At 35.0% G+C, this 15,970-nt stretch overlaps 2 protein-coding genes and 1 long non-coding RNA gene across 4 annotated transcripts in view; 1 reads left to right on the top strand and 2 right to left on the bottom strand.

Annotated features, from left to right (window-relative positions):
• The window catches only part of LOC136414194 (uncharacterized), a 37,070-nt gene extending 27,658 nt beyond the window's left edge, over window positions 1-9,412 (top strand). Inside the window, exons 4-15 of one of the 2 annotated variants that reach the window (XM_066398068.1) lie at window positions 1,134-1,461; window positions 1,530-1,615; window positions 1,683-1,810; window positions 3,417-4,490; window positions 4,544-4,745; window positions 5,472-5,640; window positions 5,695-6,055; window positions 6,111-6,388; window positions 6,449-6,682; window positions 6,739-6,937; window positions 7,017-7,228; window positions 7,977-9,412. In XM_066398068.1, coding sequence (XP_066254165.1) covers window positions 1,134-1,461; window positions 1,530-1,615; window positions 1,683-1,810; window positions 3,417-4,490; window positions 4,544-4,745; window positions 5,472-5,640; window positions 5,695-6,055; window positions 6,111-6,388; window positions 6,449-6,682; window positions 6,739-6,937; window positions 7,017-7,228; window positions 7,977-8,092 — 3,387 coding nt within the window. In that variant the 3' untranslated portion in view covers window positions 8,093-9,412. Of the gene's footprint in view, window positions 1-1,133; window positions 1,462-1,529; window positions 1,616-1,682; window positions 1,811-3,416; window positions 4,491-4,534; window positions 4,746-5,471; window positions 5,641-5,694; window positions 6,056-6,110; window positions 6,389-6,448; window positions 6,683-6,738; window positions 6,938-7,016; window positions 7,229-7,976 lie in introns of both variants that reach the window. The other variant, XM_066398067.1, reaches the window with a different exon arrangement.
• Window positions 9,413-9,480: 68 nt separating this feature from the next.
• LOC136414209 (uncharacterized) lies at window positions 9,481-11,105 on the bottom strand. The gene is made up of 3 exons (XR_010752531.1): window positions 10,956-11,105; window positions 10,334-10,402; window positions 9,481-9,662 (listed from the first exon to the last, which is right to left on the bottom strand). It is a non-coding gene; the product is annotated as an uncharacterized lncRNA (long non-coding RNA).
• A 2,106-nt stretch (window positions 11,106-13,211) lies between these two features.
• LOC136414031 (cathepsin L-like) lies at window positions 13,212-14,685 on the bottom strand. The gene is made up of 5 exons (XM_066397823.1): window positions 14,526-14,685; window positions 14,333-14,462; window positions 14,065-14,273; window positions 13,680-13,860; window positions 13,212-13,622 (listed from the first exon to the last, which is right to left on the bottom strand). The coding sequence occupies exons 1-5, from the start codon at window positions 14,610-14,612 to the stop codon at window positions 13,255-13,257; spliced, it is 975 nt and encodes a 324-aa protein (XP_066253920.1). The 5' UTR covers window positions 14,613-14,685; the 3' UTR covers window positions 13,212-13,254.
• Window positions 14,686-15,970: the final 1,285 nt, after the last annotated feature.

The following is a 15,970-nucleotide window of genomic DNA, read 5'->3' as shown; positions in this document are numbered from 1 at the left end:
ATTGAAGGTTTGAAGGGGCCTTTGAAATTTTGGATTTTATCGTAAGGAATATTTAGTCAATTTGCTGAGTGATTGAAAGTATTCAAGTATGTCTTCATTTAATGGATTTAATTGGAATGCGGATTGATCAGTTTCAAATGAAGCACGTGTTTTGGATTCTTAATGAAATGATTGAAACTAAATTAGATAGTGTAAATTGTATTGTCTATTCCTAAATTAAATATAGGAAATTCTTGAAACTCTTTTACAACCATATGCATATTTAGGAGCAAGTCAAATATGACCTTGGCCCGAGGGTTATATGACGAAATTTCAAAAATTATCGAGGCACTTTAATATGATTTGTCATGAGAAACAAAGGGAACAATGAATAGTGGAATTAATCTATAGATATAAACAATACTCTAATAAGCTTACTTTCGATTAAAATGGAATAAATGAGACAAGAAGTGAGACTATATATCCAAGAAGTTTTTGGCAATTCGAATATTCAGGTGACCAAACTGCAATGTCAGAATTCCTGGAATACTGCGGTTTGTGTAAAAAACTGACCTGAAAGATCTGGAAAAAGCGAAAATATGTTCAAAAGAATTCTTTGCCATCTTTGTCCGGCACTTTATCAAATTTTTTCCCGTTTTGAAAACACGGGAAAGAATTCATTTTACGGCCTTATATGCAGATAGTATATTTGTTTAACGTCCTTTTCAATTGAGGAAGCGTCTGTAAGCCTTGACACTGGCGTTTCACAATGAAACAGCGACATTAACAACAGTAATAGGTATGAAAGAAGGATAAAGCACCTGTATTAAGTTGTTTATTTTATACGACCACATAATGGCTGTTCACCTTCACTTTTGTTTAGCAAAGTGTCGATTTACCATGAATCCAACCGAGATAATGCATTTAGTTTTGAATCTCTCTGAACTCAGATTTGTACGAAATGGCAAGGTCGAGATTGCTTGATGTATTGTATTTTATTTTCAGTAAACCGTTGTTTGGGGCTGAAGTTCTCGGTACCCTCGGTGTGTTTACGTTAAAAATGGCTTGTGTAAATAATTACTTTTCAGTTTTACCATTTCTTTTATTTTCCTTCCGAAATAAAGTAGCGCACTGATGCTTATTAATCATTTCAGATTGTCCGCATACCTGAAACCAAAGATGGCTTTCTAGATCTAACGGATCTGGAGAACCAACTAAGACTTCACCAAAATTGTGGAAGACAGCTTATTGGGTGCTTCTCAGTAGCTTCGAGCGTCACGGGGATCCTTTATGATGACGTAGCCTGCACCATATTGCTACACCAATATGGAGCTCTGGCATTCTGGGACTACAATATGGGTGCGCCAAACGTTTTTATCGACCTAAATCCCAGTGTTCAAGGTGTAGAAGACAACAATCTTGCCAATAAAGATGCAATTTATTTTTCTGGACATAAGTTCATAGGAGGAGTTCAAACTCCAGGTGGGGAAATAACTTTTTTCCACCATAAAAGATTTAGATATTAATTGAGCTTTATTTCCTCTTCTTAGGAATTTTGATAGCTAAAAAGCCAATTTTTCGAAGGCTAAACGCTTGTGAAGCTGATGGATTTTTTGCTTCTAGTGAGACTGAAAAGGTAGGGCTAAATAACTGAGAATCAAGCAAATAAATCAATCTTCACATTCCTCTATCATTTTTATTAGGGCTTTGAGTTGCAAGAAGAAGGTAACTGTGCTGCTGTCGTGGAGTCTATAAGATTTGGTCTCATAATGCAACTTAAGGAAACCGTGTCTGCTTCGAATATCCAGCAAAAGCAGGATAAAATCAACAAGTAAGTAAATGAATGAGTTTGTTTAGATTGCAAAGTTTCTAGCAAATATGTAGTAACTCCAAGCAACATGTTTATTTTGATATCTTATCTTTAGACATTTGTTTGGGGTGACACGAGAAGGTTATATTGAAATATATGTGAAACGAATCTTTAAAAATGGAGAAGGCATTATTTGCTGAAAAATTCTCAAGAGTTTCGTTAAATAAAGGTAGAAGGGGGGGGGGGGGAGATATTGAGAATAGTGGAAGTACTATGAATTAACTTGTCTTGTCTAGAAAATAAAAAAATATTTTTTTCTACAACCTTCGTCGAAAATAAAACCTCTCTCCCTCATTAGAGAGAAAAAACGGCACTTTTGCTCTTAATGGAGGAAAATACGTTCCTTGATGGCAGTATTTTTTCCCTGGGGAGCAAAAGCATTGTCCTCCCCAGATATTATAAAAATATAATACCTATTTTTTTAATAAAATACAGTAAACCATAAAAATTCATATGTTTTGCTATCATAATTTTGCTTATTTTTCCAAATAAACTTTTTGCCAATCCTAGCTTTAAAAAATGCCATTATTGAGTGTGTTGAGTGTTTGTAATGGTATTTTATATCTATATCAAGTTCGCGAAGTAGATTAATACATTGCAAACGTCAAGTTTAAATTCCGAAGAAAAAATCCAAAAATTAAAAGGGAATTATTACAATTGAACGAACAGAGGCTCACTAACAAGACCGAATCGCATCAGAACCCTGACCTGAAAAATTATGTCATATCTACGTGTCTGTACTAGCAGAGAGTTAGCAATATCAGCAGGAATTGATTTTCTAGTTTTCTCAGGAATATAATGAAAAATACACAGGGTATGAGAACGACCGAGTTTTTCATAAAGACTGGTAAAATATGTCGAAACATGTCAGATAGCCAAAAGGAGCTCTACTGCCACATGGCCTAGCAGAGCAACAGAATTCGTAGATTATTATACACAAACCAGAATGATGATTCGGGCAATAGAATTATCAAGAAAAAAAAAGGGGCAATAAGAGAAGGAGGTGCAGTTTGCATTTACAAAGCTGTCAGTACTGAGATATCATCAGCTTTATTAAAATGTAAATTTCTGTGAAATAAATAAATTCCGTTGTAATAATTTTTTCATTAGAGAGTTTTCAATAACTTGCATTACTTTTCCGGTTATATCATCGCATCATATCGAATTTGATGGAGTGATAACTACTCTACTACGACTTTAAGTCTATTGTGGTCTATTGAATGAAAGCTGTCCATTACGCCTTTTGTAGTTCTCCTAGTATATTCAGGCTTTTAACAAACCTCATGACCTCTCTGAATACTGCTCTTCCGCACAAATGAAAACTTTGTCTAGCTATTGCTAAATATTCGCATAGAACGTGCTTTACGCTTTTTTTCTCCTCTGGTTGGGTGTTGTAATGCCACTCATGCTCCAGAAGAATTAGATAGGAAAGAGGGTTGAGAACTCTGTCATACACTTGGACCATCAGAACATTAACTTCACCTTTATTCAATATTTATCTCTCTCACACAGCAATTTATAATGAAAACGTTTCTTTAAATTTCTAATTACACTCTATTGATTTCAGACAAATGCTGCAGCACATCCGCACTATTCCTGAAATAACTCTGCTTGGCAACACATCTCCCAATCTGAAACGTCTATCCGTCTTCTCCTTCATGGTGCGTCACCCCCGAGGAACCTTTCTCCACCACAATTTCGTGTGCGCAGTTCTCAACGATGTATTCGGAATACAAGCTCGCGCAGGCTGCCCATGTTCTGGTGCGTATGCGCAGGAATTACTGGGCATCGATCAGAGTCTTGCTGACCAATACGAAAACATTATTTTGGAGGACAGGCGGCTGTCCAGCCTTAATTTGGGCGTCGATAATTCCACTTTAGAGCTTCTTAGACCTGGATTCACGCGTATCAGTCTTCCATATTTTATCAACGACGCAGAATTAGCTTTTGTGATGGAAGCAGTCAAAATGGTGGCTACTGAAGGTTGGAAGTTGTTGCCGCAGTATGTAGTTGATTTGGAAACTGGCGAGTGGAGGCATCACACTAATGCAGTGCAAAAGGACCGAAAGTGGTTATCTTCTGTTCGATATATCGATGGAAAGATGACTATGAACGAGCGAAGAATATCTGGACCTGGATTGTTTCCTCAGAGTTATTCGGAGTGTCTGCAGACTGCCAGAAATCTGTTTAATAGGGCGAGGAAGACAGCGAATAGGCTGCCTTATCAGGATCAAGGGATTGTTTTTGATAATAGAGGGGAGAAATTGCGTTGGTTCATGTTGCAACATGAGGCACAGTCGCTGCTTACTAGCAATGCGCAAAATGTCAAGCAGAAGGCTCCTTTTGATCCTGGATCGTACATGACATCCAAAAAGACTGACAAATCCGAGGATAATCCCCAAAAAACTTCAACGTCAGGCATTCCTCAAGCCAGCGGAGCAGGATCTCCCCGTCACTATAGCTTGCCCTCACTTGATGATCCAAAGATACTCACATGTTCTTCTCCGGTGCCCTACTTTTTGCAGGATGTCAACGGATTATACTATCCGCAGATATCTCAACCTGCAGTAAATTTTGCTGTTGGGGAATCAGTAAATTCAGCTAATCTTCAACTGCAGCAGCAGAATTTTGTTAGAGACCGGTACACTTACAATATTTGATGATTTTTAGACGCTTTAATTTAAGGTTTTTTAGGTGCTTGAGTTTGGGTCATCCGAATGTTTCCCCGCCAGTACTGAGTCCGCAGACTCGTGTGAGTCTCGGGATGGGTGCTTTCAGGCAAAGGCAGATGAGTTGCAGCAGTCAGAACGAACTGCATTCCTTAGATTCAGATGCCAATCTTTCTCCAACTCACAGCCTCAATATTTTGAGTTCTAGCACTGTCGACTGCAGTCAAGTAAGTATTCAATGCAGACCTGTAAAAGCTCTAAGAAAGATTCTCTACCAAAGCTTGAAAGTCACAACCCCTTCTAAAAGAATAAAGATTTAAAAGAACAACGTTTTTCTGCGCGTGTCTCATAATACCTTCGATTTTCCTCCCTAAGTTTTTAATTTTATGTGTAAAGCGTCACACATAACATAAATTAAAAGAAACCAAATCTATTGCAATTAGGAACTTAATTTTCAATTTTTAAAAATTTGTTAGAGTTTAAAAAATCAATAAATTCCATTACTTTTAAGTATTTTGATACCCAAATCCTTTTAGAATCTAAAAACTTTGATTTTAATGCCAAATTTAAGTCACTTTTCAGGTCAGGTTTCTTTCCACATTTGAAGAGCTCTTGTAACCAAATTCAATACAAATACCTTTATAAGCCCCAAATGATGGAAAATTGTCACAGTTAAAAGAACCAGTTATGTCAATACATTTTAGATTTAATGAAATCGATCCAAAGGTTGCAATTGAAATATTGGGATTTTCTCCATTATTTTTCAATAGCGAGCAATGTTTTGATGTTTACCGTTAGTTCCACTCAAAAACAATTATTTTTACACCCAACTTTTTGAAATAATCTCTAGTAAAGCACCCCGAAAAGCCTACTGCCATAATATTTTAAATGTTTTTTTTAATGAAGTTTTCATGTGCCTTCTTTAAAGCTAAAACACCTATACGATTTTTTAGGTGGGTCGGGCTTCCCCTGTCCCTGATCTCCAAACATACGTGACTGAAATGACCAAAGAACTAGCCACAAACATTAAGTCTGAAATTAGAGAAGTTATTTCCAAAGTCGAGGATGTGTTGGAAAACACTGATAGCGATAGAGATAATTCCTTCTTTTACGAGAGGAATGGTGCGTATGTTCCTAGGTTTTTTCTTTTAATTTGACTGTATAATATTGCCATAGGGAGTGGAAGTGAAGACGGACGAAGCGACTCAATCTCAGCCAACGAAGTAGCCGAATACCTCGAAAAAATATCCATCGAAATGGCCAATGAGGTCAAATCTGAAATTCGGGACGTTGTTAGTGCCGTTGATGTCTTCATAACTCCTGAAAGCACTCAACTGACCTACTCAAGGATACATGAACTGAGGAATAGCCCTCCGAAGTATGAAGAGAAGCAAGAAAATAATGGATATACTCCTGGGAGTAGCAGTGACACTGTGGTAAATGTGATAACTAATACCAAACCTTGTGAGGAGCAAACGGGGGCTAAGAGCAAGATTTTGTCATCGTCCACTGTAGCCAGTGTTAGCTCTCAAGATAGGTAATATCATATGGAATAAAAGCAACATGAAGTTACTTTTAAAATTTATTTTTAGCGGCATAAACATGTCGTTTCAAGAACATGAACATTTCCAATTTAATTCGAATATGTCAGAGTTCAAAACACGCAGCAACTCGGATTCAAGAGGGCATAGGAAGTCTGAATCGGAAATTAAATTTTCAACACTGCAGAAGAGACCGACAATTCATAGGGACATGAGCGATGATCCGAATACTCTGGAAACTATGGCAGCAAAAAAATGGTGCTGTCCAGAAAGGAACTTGTGGTCGCCCACAGTGCAGGCTATTACTGAGTATAAGATGATAAGAGATGGTAATGGCGTTGATTTTGAGTCAAAGATTTAATTATAATTGTGTTTTAATGATTTTTTAGGTGACAAAGTAATGGTTTGCCTCTCAGGAGGCAAGGATTCTCTTAGTCTACTGCACACGCTTCTTCAATATCAGACTCATGCCCAGAAGGAAGGAGTTTTGTTTAGTATTGGTGCCATAACTGTCGATCCCGACTCTACTAAATGTGACCCTTGTGTTCTCATTCCTCATCTAAAGGGTTTAGGGGTGCATTATATTATTGATGACAAGAAAAGTGATCCAGGCTGTGAGACTGGTAAGTAATTTCATGTGATCAAAAACAGTGACCCTTATTATGCATTTTTATTCCAGAAAAAAAAGAAGAAGCCAAAGAAAATTTGTTTAGCTTCTGTACAGCTACAATGAGACATCGTCTGTATTCCGCCGCTAAAAGTTCTGGATATAACGTCTTGGCCATTGGTCAGCATCTGGATGATCTCTGCGAAAACTTCTTGTTGTCAGTGTTCCATTTGGGTAGGATGCGCACAATGAGAGCTCACTATTATATAAAGTAAGTAGAGGTGCTTTTGAAATCGCTTCATACAATACTTTGGCCGTTATGAAAGATGACGAATCTAATTTCCTTTCAGGGAACACGACCTAAGGGTAATTCGGCCCTTGGTCTATGTACGAGAGAAGGCCCTTCGTCAATTTTCAACCAATGAATGCTTGCCTGTTTCTGTGAATTCCAATCCAAATCTGTCGAAAGAGCGTCAGCGGATCAAGCAATTGCTGACTCAACAGGAAATATTGTTTCCAATGCTTTTTGTTAGTTTGAGGAATGCCTTGCACCCCTTGATAAGTAGGTTTAATTAGATTTTTTACGTTTTACATCTAAAACAAATGTAATGATTAATGGTGAAAACATTAATGGTTTAATTCTCCAAATCCTGGACAAATTATGGTTAAAATGAGTCTTATTATTCGATTTCAACATTTAATTTTGAAGGAATTTTGGAGGTATTTTTTTTATAAATCAATTAGTTGTTTATATCAATACATCAAACCATGCAATACTAGATCCGATGTTTTTGGATTCTTCACGTTAAAACTCGTATTTTCTTAGGAAGGTTTCAATCGAAAGTCAAAACTAAAGTTTAATGAAACTGTGTTTTAGAATAAGATACTTCAAATTTATTAGAAAATATCAAATATGCTACGAAAACTACTATGCACAATGGGAATTCTTCGTAATACAGGTAATCGAAGAAATTCTTAAGAAAATGTATACTCTCCAATTTATTAAGAATAATTTTGTAAATGAATTTGTTCGAATCGAAAATGAAGTAAAAGTACAGAAATTGCGCTTTAAAATTGAATTCTTTCTATTTTTACCTTAAACTTTATATAAGATTTAGTGCATTCTCAGCAAAATGTAGCATTTTGTGCTGATTTTATAATATACTACTTTTTTATGAATCTTTGATATTAGGAATTATTAGTAGATGTATTACATTTCATACATCTTTCCGGTTTTTGTAAGAAATTAAGTATGTAAAATATGAATTACTTAATCTATAAAATCTAAACCAAACATTTCTTATTTGCAGGATTTCAAATTAAGGAATGTGAGATGAAATGCAGACGTCTCTCTAAAAGTAGCAAAGATCAACCTTCCGATTCCTATGAGGACACTGATGAGGAACCAATCGCGTCAGATGACTGAGTTTTTTATGGTATTTTAGAAGTTTTTAAATCTTCTTCAAAGTACAAATTGACGGTTTTATAGCCTTTAACTTACCTGTCGATGATTTGCTTTGTATATTTTTGTTAAACTTCGTTTTATTCTTTCTGTTATGGAATAAAAAAACTTTATAAGTTTTTGTAAGAAGTTTTTTGCGTGGCTAGGAATTTCATTTAATTCCCATGGAAGTGTTAGAGTGTGATTCAATACTAAAATAGGGTCTGATATTTATTAACATAGATTAACTTAAATCTGGGCTTACTCCAAACCGTAGGGAAATTTGACCCCTAAAAATCTTCCTTAATGTTAGTTAAAGCCAGTCGAAACCTTCCTTAAAATTTCCTTAATAAAATCAGTTTTCATGTTACTCTATATTTAAATAAACTAGAATTGATTTAAAAAATTGTAAATTAGAAAATGAAGGTGTAAGTGAGAATATAGAAAACCACTATAAATCTTTTCTAAATAGTCTTTCCACTATTTTCGTACAATTTTACTTGGTTATGTATAGTCCACTCTACAGTATATCTTGCATGTATGGAAACATCTGAAAACCTGCAAAAAATTTTACTGCCGTTGAGCAATTTGGCTTTCGATTAAATCATAAAGGTAGATGACTTAAAATATGGTAATCCTTAGACTAAGGTATTAGTGTTAAAAGCTTTAACGTTGGATATTCCAGTTTTCCTTCTGCAAATGTATGTATCTTTCAAATTAGTATTTCAAATTGTGATTCAGTTTAGTGGCTCTAAGAGCAGTTTTTTAATTTTATTAAAAATCGCTTAAATCTGTAAAGGCCTAAAATGTATCTACCAATTGCCAGAAGTAGTTGTTATTTGCCTGAAAATTTTAATGGATAAAGAGGAAAAATAAAAGAAAAATCTTTAAATTATTCCAAAACTACTTTTCTATATCAATTTAAATATTTGCCTAAAGCAAATCATCTAGAAAGTAAGTCTTCGCTTGTAATGTTTCATTTTTTTGCCATGCTAAGCAAAAATAGGGTCCTTTTTCCTCTATACACTATTTAGTTTTTATACTTATTACTGAAAATGCCATTTTCGTATTTTTGAACTGTAGCATTAGGATTTTGTCTCATTGTATGTAAGAAATAAGTACTTACGTAATTACATTGGTAAGAGTTATTATATGCTTCCCTGGAAGCGGAAGAAGTGATTTTAAATGATATATTTTACTATTGTTTTAATGAGATGTTATTTAATACTGTTGAAAAGGAGTTAAAAATGATATATGTATGTATTTAATTTCGACAACTCTGAATAAAGATACAATGATATATTATATTAGATTCATGTCGTTCCAGTGACTAGGTACTTTGGATAGAAAACATCAATACTCGTAGATCAGACATCTCCCTTTTGATTTATTGAAGTGGTCATTTACAATAATTGCCCATATTATAATATTTCTAAAGGTACAGGCTAATGTATTATTACTTTATGAGGAAGCAAGATCATTTTTAAATGAAGAGGGAGTTACTTCTTGTCACAGGCAGGGTGGTCAGAATTTGTAGGACATTCGCAGCTTTCTCCTAAGAAAGAAAAGCTTCATGATCAGTTATGATAATCTGGAACAAAGACTAGTTTTTTCGCTATAATATTGAGATTGACAATTCCAAGCGTCACTAATCTCTGAGTAAATTCAAGCAAAAATAATCTAATTTAGTATATATTTTTAATTATAATTTTTGTGCAACATTTTAGCTTTTGGTTTTCAAAAATTATTGGGTGGCCTCGAATTGGGAGCTGTATAAAAGTACAAAATTTAATTGACTTAATATAAATTAAGAAAATGGATGGGAGCTAAAGGATTATCTGGTAAGTTAGTAACTACACCAAGTCCCAAAGAGACTTACTGATAGCTAGCTTGGTTTTGCATCAAATTTTTGTCTGTTTCAGTACATATTATTAAAGGGTGATCACAAAAAAAACTAAGGTAAACGTTAAAACATTAGAGGCATATTTTAGATAGATTCCTCTGTTGTCTGTTGTTAGTCCAAAGTTTGATGGTAAATAGCGAATGTCTTAATCAATGTCCGACGTTTACGGTTCAACGCCTACAATGAGGGTTTTTTAATGATCACCTGTTATTTTAGTGGCCAAAATTGTATGATGAATTAATTCCGCTAATGATTAAAGTATTAATAACATAAAACCTCTTTAGTGTTTAATTTGCAGTTTAATAATTAAAAAGGGATCTTACCTGATTTTTCAGAACATTTACAGTCCGGTCCACACTTGCAATTATCCCCACAGGAATCTTTACACGTGTCTGCAAAAAATGTGCCAAAATTTTAGGAATTTAAGCTAATTGGCGATCTTGCTATTTGCAATTCTATACAAAGTGTCTCCAAAAAATACGGCGCAAATTTAAGGGGATATTCCTTAGGCTAAAATAAGACGAAAAGACAAAGAACACTGCGAAATGTGACAAGAAATTAAGAGACATTAGAAAATCTACTGCGCGCTACTATTTTTGTGTCCAATACCAATGGACCTGCCCTATGGCTAAGCCTCTGAAATTTCTAGACGAATTCCTATGTAAGAGGCACACCACCAGAAACGACGAAAATTAAATTAGCTTAAGCGTTTTTTTTTTTTTTTTAATAATAACGATTTTTTCATAAACTTCCACACCGTGCGTTTCGGAAATGAAGCGATTCCGAACATATGTTTATAGGAGCTTTTTTTCTTACTTCCACCCAAGGAATATACCCCTAAAGAAACACCTGTATAATTCTTCTTATCGCTGAATTTCCCACAAATCAATATCGACACTAACACCATTTATATCATTAACCCCTAAATCAAGAACTTGGACTCACCTTTGCAGGGTTCACAAGGAGAGGGCATCTTTGATCTTTACTGATCTCAATCTTCTACTGAAAATGATTAATCTCTGATTGCTAACTCACTGTACTCTCTTTATATCAAGACTTCTTCCGTTAACCTATTTGCACCATCACAATCATTGATCCGTAGCTAGCTTTGGAGGGAGTCGATGCTTGGTCATGGGCGTAGGGTGAGGAAATTGTTGTGATGTAGTTCATGGAAATCAACTAACCTGACATATATTTTTGTTTATAGGATTTTTCAGTATCCTCTTTAACCTCCTTCACTGTGGAGTAATATCAGTTCCGTTTTGTTTAATACAGCATTTTTTCAATAAAAATGTTGAATATTGTAAATTGTAAGGTTTTGAAAAAAGGTTTTTGCTCACATCGCATAAGGAATAAAGAAATTTATGGACCTATAATTTAAAAGGATTTGACCATGAAAATGTCCGGTTTAAGGCTTTAAATTATGCCTTAAGTTCTTATATTCCTTAAGCACACCACTGATTTTTGTGACAGTCTTAATTAAACTTAAAACTATACCGCAGTTTATGATTCCCCAACCGTGGATTATTACGCTTGAATTAGCTGCACAAATTATATTAAAACAAAAAGGTCAGATAAATATTTTACCATTATTTTGTGCATAGAATAGAAATGCTTTCATATGCCATTAATGAAATTACAAAAAATATTTTTCGGATATATTGTGAACGAAATTAGTTTATGGAACATTTCATCAAAGACTCAAGACACTAGTTGGTTAATAAAGCAATTAATTAATGTCATCAACAGAAGAAGGTCAAGGGAAGGTTTACCACAAAAAACAGAATTAATTGAAACTCATTAAAATCTATTGGAATTGTAATTAATATGTATTAATGGAAGGTAAGATAGTACCTCATTGTCCTCAACAACAATTGCTCAAAGCAACTCAATGAAACAGACAAGATTCAATTAGGAGAAAATCATGAAAAATACTGCATATCCTTTATCTCTGTGGTGTCACTTAAGAGAATTGTCTCCCATTTTTCGGAATCGAAGAGTTTTGATTTCTTCCTTTTTCCTTATATGTAGCGTTCGTGTTCAATTTTATTTTAGTAGTTTTGGAAACAGCGCAGAGCTGCAGCTATCGACAAAAAGGTATATTTCAAAATTATTTTTCAAACGGATCATACCTTCCGTAGTGAGATATTCAGTTTAAACTACTTGAAACGTTACTACACTTACTGTATTTTGATGTTTGAAACTACGAACTAAATTACTCAGATTGTTTAGATTACAAGAGGGTTGTGGCCATGAGTTTTTGAATAATCATCAAAAGTACACAGGGTGTTCTTAAATATTATGTACATACAGAAGTAAATAATTTTTTAGCTAATTTCATGCTTGAAAGTTTACATAAACATAGATCTGCAAACGCTTGGTTACCTATTTACAGGGTGTTAAAATTTCAAACATTTTTCAGTTTTTACATTCTGATCTCTAATTTTTAACAGGTAGTTGCAAATAAACTTTCAAAATTCTTAAAAATAAAAGATTATTTATAATAAATAATTGCTAACTCATAATAAACTTAAATTTCATGAACTACAGAAAATAGTTATTTTTTCTCGATAACCGACGCCGATATGAAAAAACTACAAGAGACCAAAAAGTTTCTAAATAAAATAAAAAGGTCATTTTGCATTTTGGAATCTACCAGCGACGCACCGCGAAAAAGTTCAAGGCGCGAAAAAAGGGCATGGCCCCTGAAAAATATCACCCTGTAGATTATCAAAATCATTTGACATGCCCAATGATGTAACTATATTCTAAATTTTAGCTAAATGTCTCAAAAAATGTAGCAACTTTAAAGAAAAAACAGAATAATTTCTGAAATTTGAACACCCTGTAGATAGAAAACGAAACATTTCCGAGCCTAAGTCTATATGAATTTTTAGTCATAAATTAAGCTAAAAAATTACGCCTTTCCGTATGTGCATTACATTTAGGAGCACTCTGTATAGATTTGCTCGGTGATTCAACCAATTATAAAGTGTGGAAATTTTATATTTCCCTATTGTCTACCATGTAAAAATGATTAATATACGCTATGGAATGTGTACTTTCCAAGGTCAAAATTATTAGAAAATGTCTTGCGTAGGATACAACTAATGGACAACTTTGTTTCTGGACTATGTAGGATTCCTATTGTAAGTCACCAGAAGCAGTGGCAATTAGATGAGGATCATGTAAACACTAAAATTACAAATTAAAGTTCAATATATTAATATAAAAAGTAATCACTTTAGTTGATAACGGGGTAGGAGTCGTCCTCGGAAACACCGCATTCGTTGGTACCACGACGAAGTCTGATGTAACCACTCTCTCCCCATTCAGTGCCCCAAGAGTTCTTGATGATCCAGTAGTCCTCACCATTTTCCGATCCATATCCTACAACCAGAACACCATGGTTCAAGTCCCATGTGGTGCAATCGGAGCTAGAGAAGATTCCAGAGCTGTAGGAACCGATGTAGCTGGCATCCATGGCTACGGAAATAGGTCCAACAGTGGAAACCATTTCCAAAAGGGCGCCTTCGTCACCATAGGAATAAGTGTAATCATCAATTTTCGTTACCACCTTGGAGGATTCGTACTGACAAGTACCGTCCACGGCTATTATAATTGAGAATACCGTTTAAAACCGTTGGAATTCTTAAAGGGAAGATTTACCAGTGTATGGGTAATCAGCTTCAGACTCGATACCATTTGCGACGATGTAAGGGAAAGTTTGTTCCATCAATCCTCCATTACATCCGTCGTTAGTATCGAGAGTACAGTCGACCAATTGTTGTTCGGAGAGCGAAGTGAGTTGACCTTTGCTTTTGTAAAGAGCACCTTCAAGAGTTCCGGTCTGCGCAGAGAATTCATATTAGACATAGGTATTTGTTGCTCATAAAGCGAAACCTCATGTGAAATAATGTAAATAGAAGGCGATGCAAATGGTAAAACTAATCACACCATGTATCTAAAATACGGAAATCTTTGGTATTGCCCTTGATAGTAAATTGTAAAGTTTACTGATTGAAAAGGCCTCGTTACATAGTCAAGTACTCACCAGAGAAAAAGCCCAACAGCTTCCACATTGCCCTTGATCTTTGACGGGGGTAACGTAACCTTGGTCCCTCCAGTCAATGGAGCTTTCTACCGCCAATCCCTTCTTCACATACTTGGTTGCATTGGTTTTAGTCAAGACAGCTGGTTTCTTGTGCAGGTTCAAGTAGGCTTTAAACTCTTCCTTAGTCCAGTCAGTGAATTTATTCACAGCTGTTGATTATGCATCCATTTTTTAGATTAATCTTCATGGAAAATCATTGAAACCATACCTTTACTGTAGGAGACCAGACCTTGGGCGTAGAGGGCGTTGTGGGCTTCAATTTCCTGCACGTTCGCACGGAAAATAGCGAATCTGTTGGTTTCTTCCACTTGGTTAGTGTAGGTCTTGCCGTGCTTAAGCTATGAAAACAACATTTTTATTTTAAAAATCTCTAGACATTCCTAAGACCTTGAACTTTTTACCTTGAAAGCTTGGAATTCGCTGGAGAGCTTCGTAAGGGAAGCACTCGCGACAACTACCAACAAACTAGCCAAAATGAAAGCCTTCATGATTGCGGTTCCCGAATATATCTACTCCTAAATAGTACTATTTTCATTGATTTATATAGGTCTACCATTTGACGCAACACTATGTAAACACTTATGAACACTTGATGAACATTCTTGCCAATTCAATTCAAACCTTATCGGGCCATTGATTTAAATGCGTTTTTAAGGTCGATTGATCTAAGTTGGAAATCATGCTCGTCAAAATGATAAGGACGACAATTTTTGAGTATGTCTGAAAGGGTAATTAGTTATCAATATGCTTAGAGATATTGTCCATTTTTTTTAACTGCATTGGATGGTGTGACATTCGATAATGGAATACGTTTACACTAGAGAATTCTCACTTTATCATTCCAGAAGAGAAAATTTTAATATTTCAATTTCCTGTACAGTAAAAAATAAATTATTTGATTAAAAATGTATGTATCACATTGAGTGTCCTCACGTGCATATATTTTTAAAAATATGTTTTGGAAGTGAGAAAGTCAATTTTTTCAATATAGTTTTGATTACATTTCTGTTGAGGAAATATGGTACTGACCTATAGTTTCAATCTGAATCACATAATTTTTTTTGTCATTAGAACGCCAAATTCTGATATTAAGTAAATACTCATAGTACATTTGAGGTAAGAAAATATGTAATTATTACTTCAACTCATCCATCATTTCAAGCATAAGTAAATGTTTCAATGAAGTGAGTGACGAGAGTTCAGAATGATCCAGTTGTGACGATTGTCTTTTTACTTTGTCCGAATTTGTAGTAATCTTTATATTTATATTTGTTCCAGTTTTTGTGTCCATCTCTTTATCTCTATACGTTAGTGTTCGAAAATGTCCATCTATTGGTTTTTATTGCCAAGTGCTAAAAAATATTCCTAAGGAGCTTCAGGCTCCCAATCCGCATCTGTTAATTTTATTAAAAGTATCCATGATTATAAATTGAGAACTTGGTCTGGGCTTGTTTGGTCCAATTTTGGCGCGTGTACGTGATTGGGTCGACTCACCCCTTTCGATACGATAACCGTGAACTACGTAGATCGTGGACTGGATTGATCGATTATGAAGAACCACCCTGAGTTCGCAGTCTCAGAGACACTGTTTTCGCGTATAAAAGAAACTAAACCTTCTTAACTTAACAAAGGCTTATTGGTAACATTAACAACTATACAATATCGAGAAATGCGTTATTTAAAGAATGTTGACGAGAATCTAGCGCATACGAGTCCGTGATGAAGTAGCGAGAAAACAGAGATTCTTCAGTTTCGCACCCTCCTTAAGTACTGATACGGAGGTGTAACACCCATAGACGTACCCCCGATAAGGCCCCATTAGCGGCTTCTAGGCTACCTTGTCGCG

This window comes from Euwallacea similis, chromosome 16 (assembly GCF_039881205.1).
Source record: "Euwallacea similis isolate ESF13 chromosome 16, ESF131.1, whole genome shotgun sequence".
NCBI lineage: Eukaryota > Metazoa > Arthropoda > Insecta > Coleoptera > Curculionidae > Euwallacea > Euwallacea similis.
The sequence above is the reverse complement of the archived record's forward strand: the minus strand, read 5'-3'. Positions and strand labels throughout refer to the sequence as shown.

Bases quoted from the DNA above. Each gene is read 5' to 3' on its own strand.
- LOC136414031 (XM_066397823.1), bottom strand. From the start codon at position 14,612: ATGAAGGCTTTCATTTTGGCTAGTTTGTTGGTAGTTGTCGCGAGTGCT. The intron at 14,463-14,525 runs GTAAAAAGTTCA...TTGTTTTCATAG, and splicing joins GCGAATTCCAAGCTTTCAAG to CTTAAGCACGGCAAGACCTA. The intron at 13,861-14,064 runs GTGAGTACTTGA...TTCTCTGCGCAG, and splicing joins GCTGTTGGGCTTTTTCTCTG to ACCGGAACTCTTGAAGGTGC.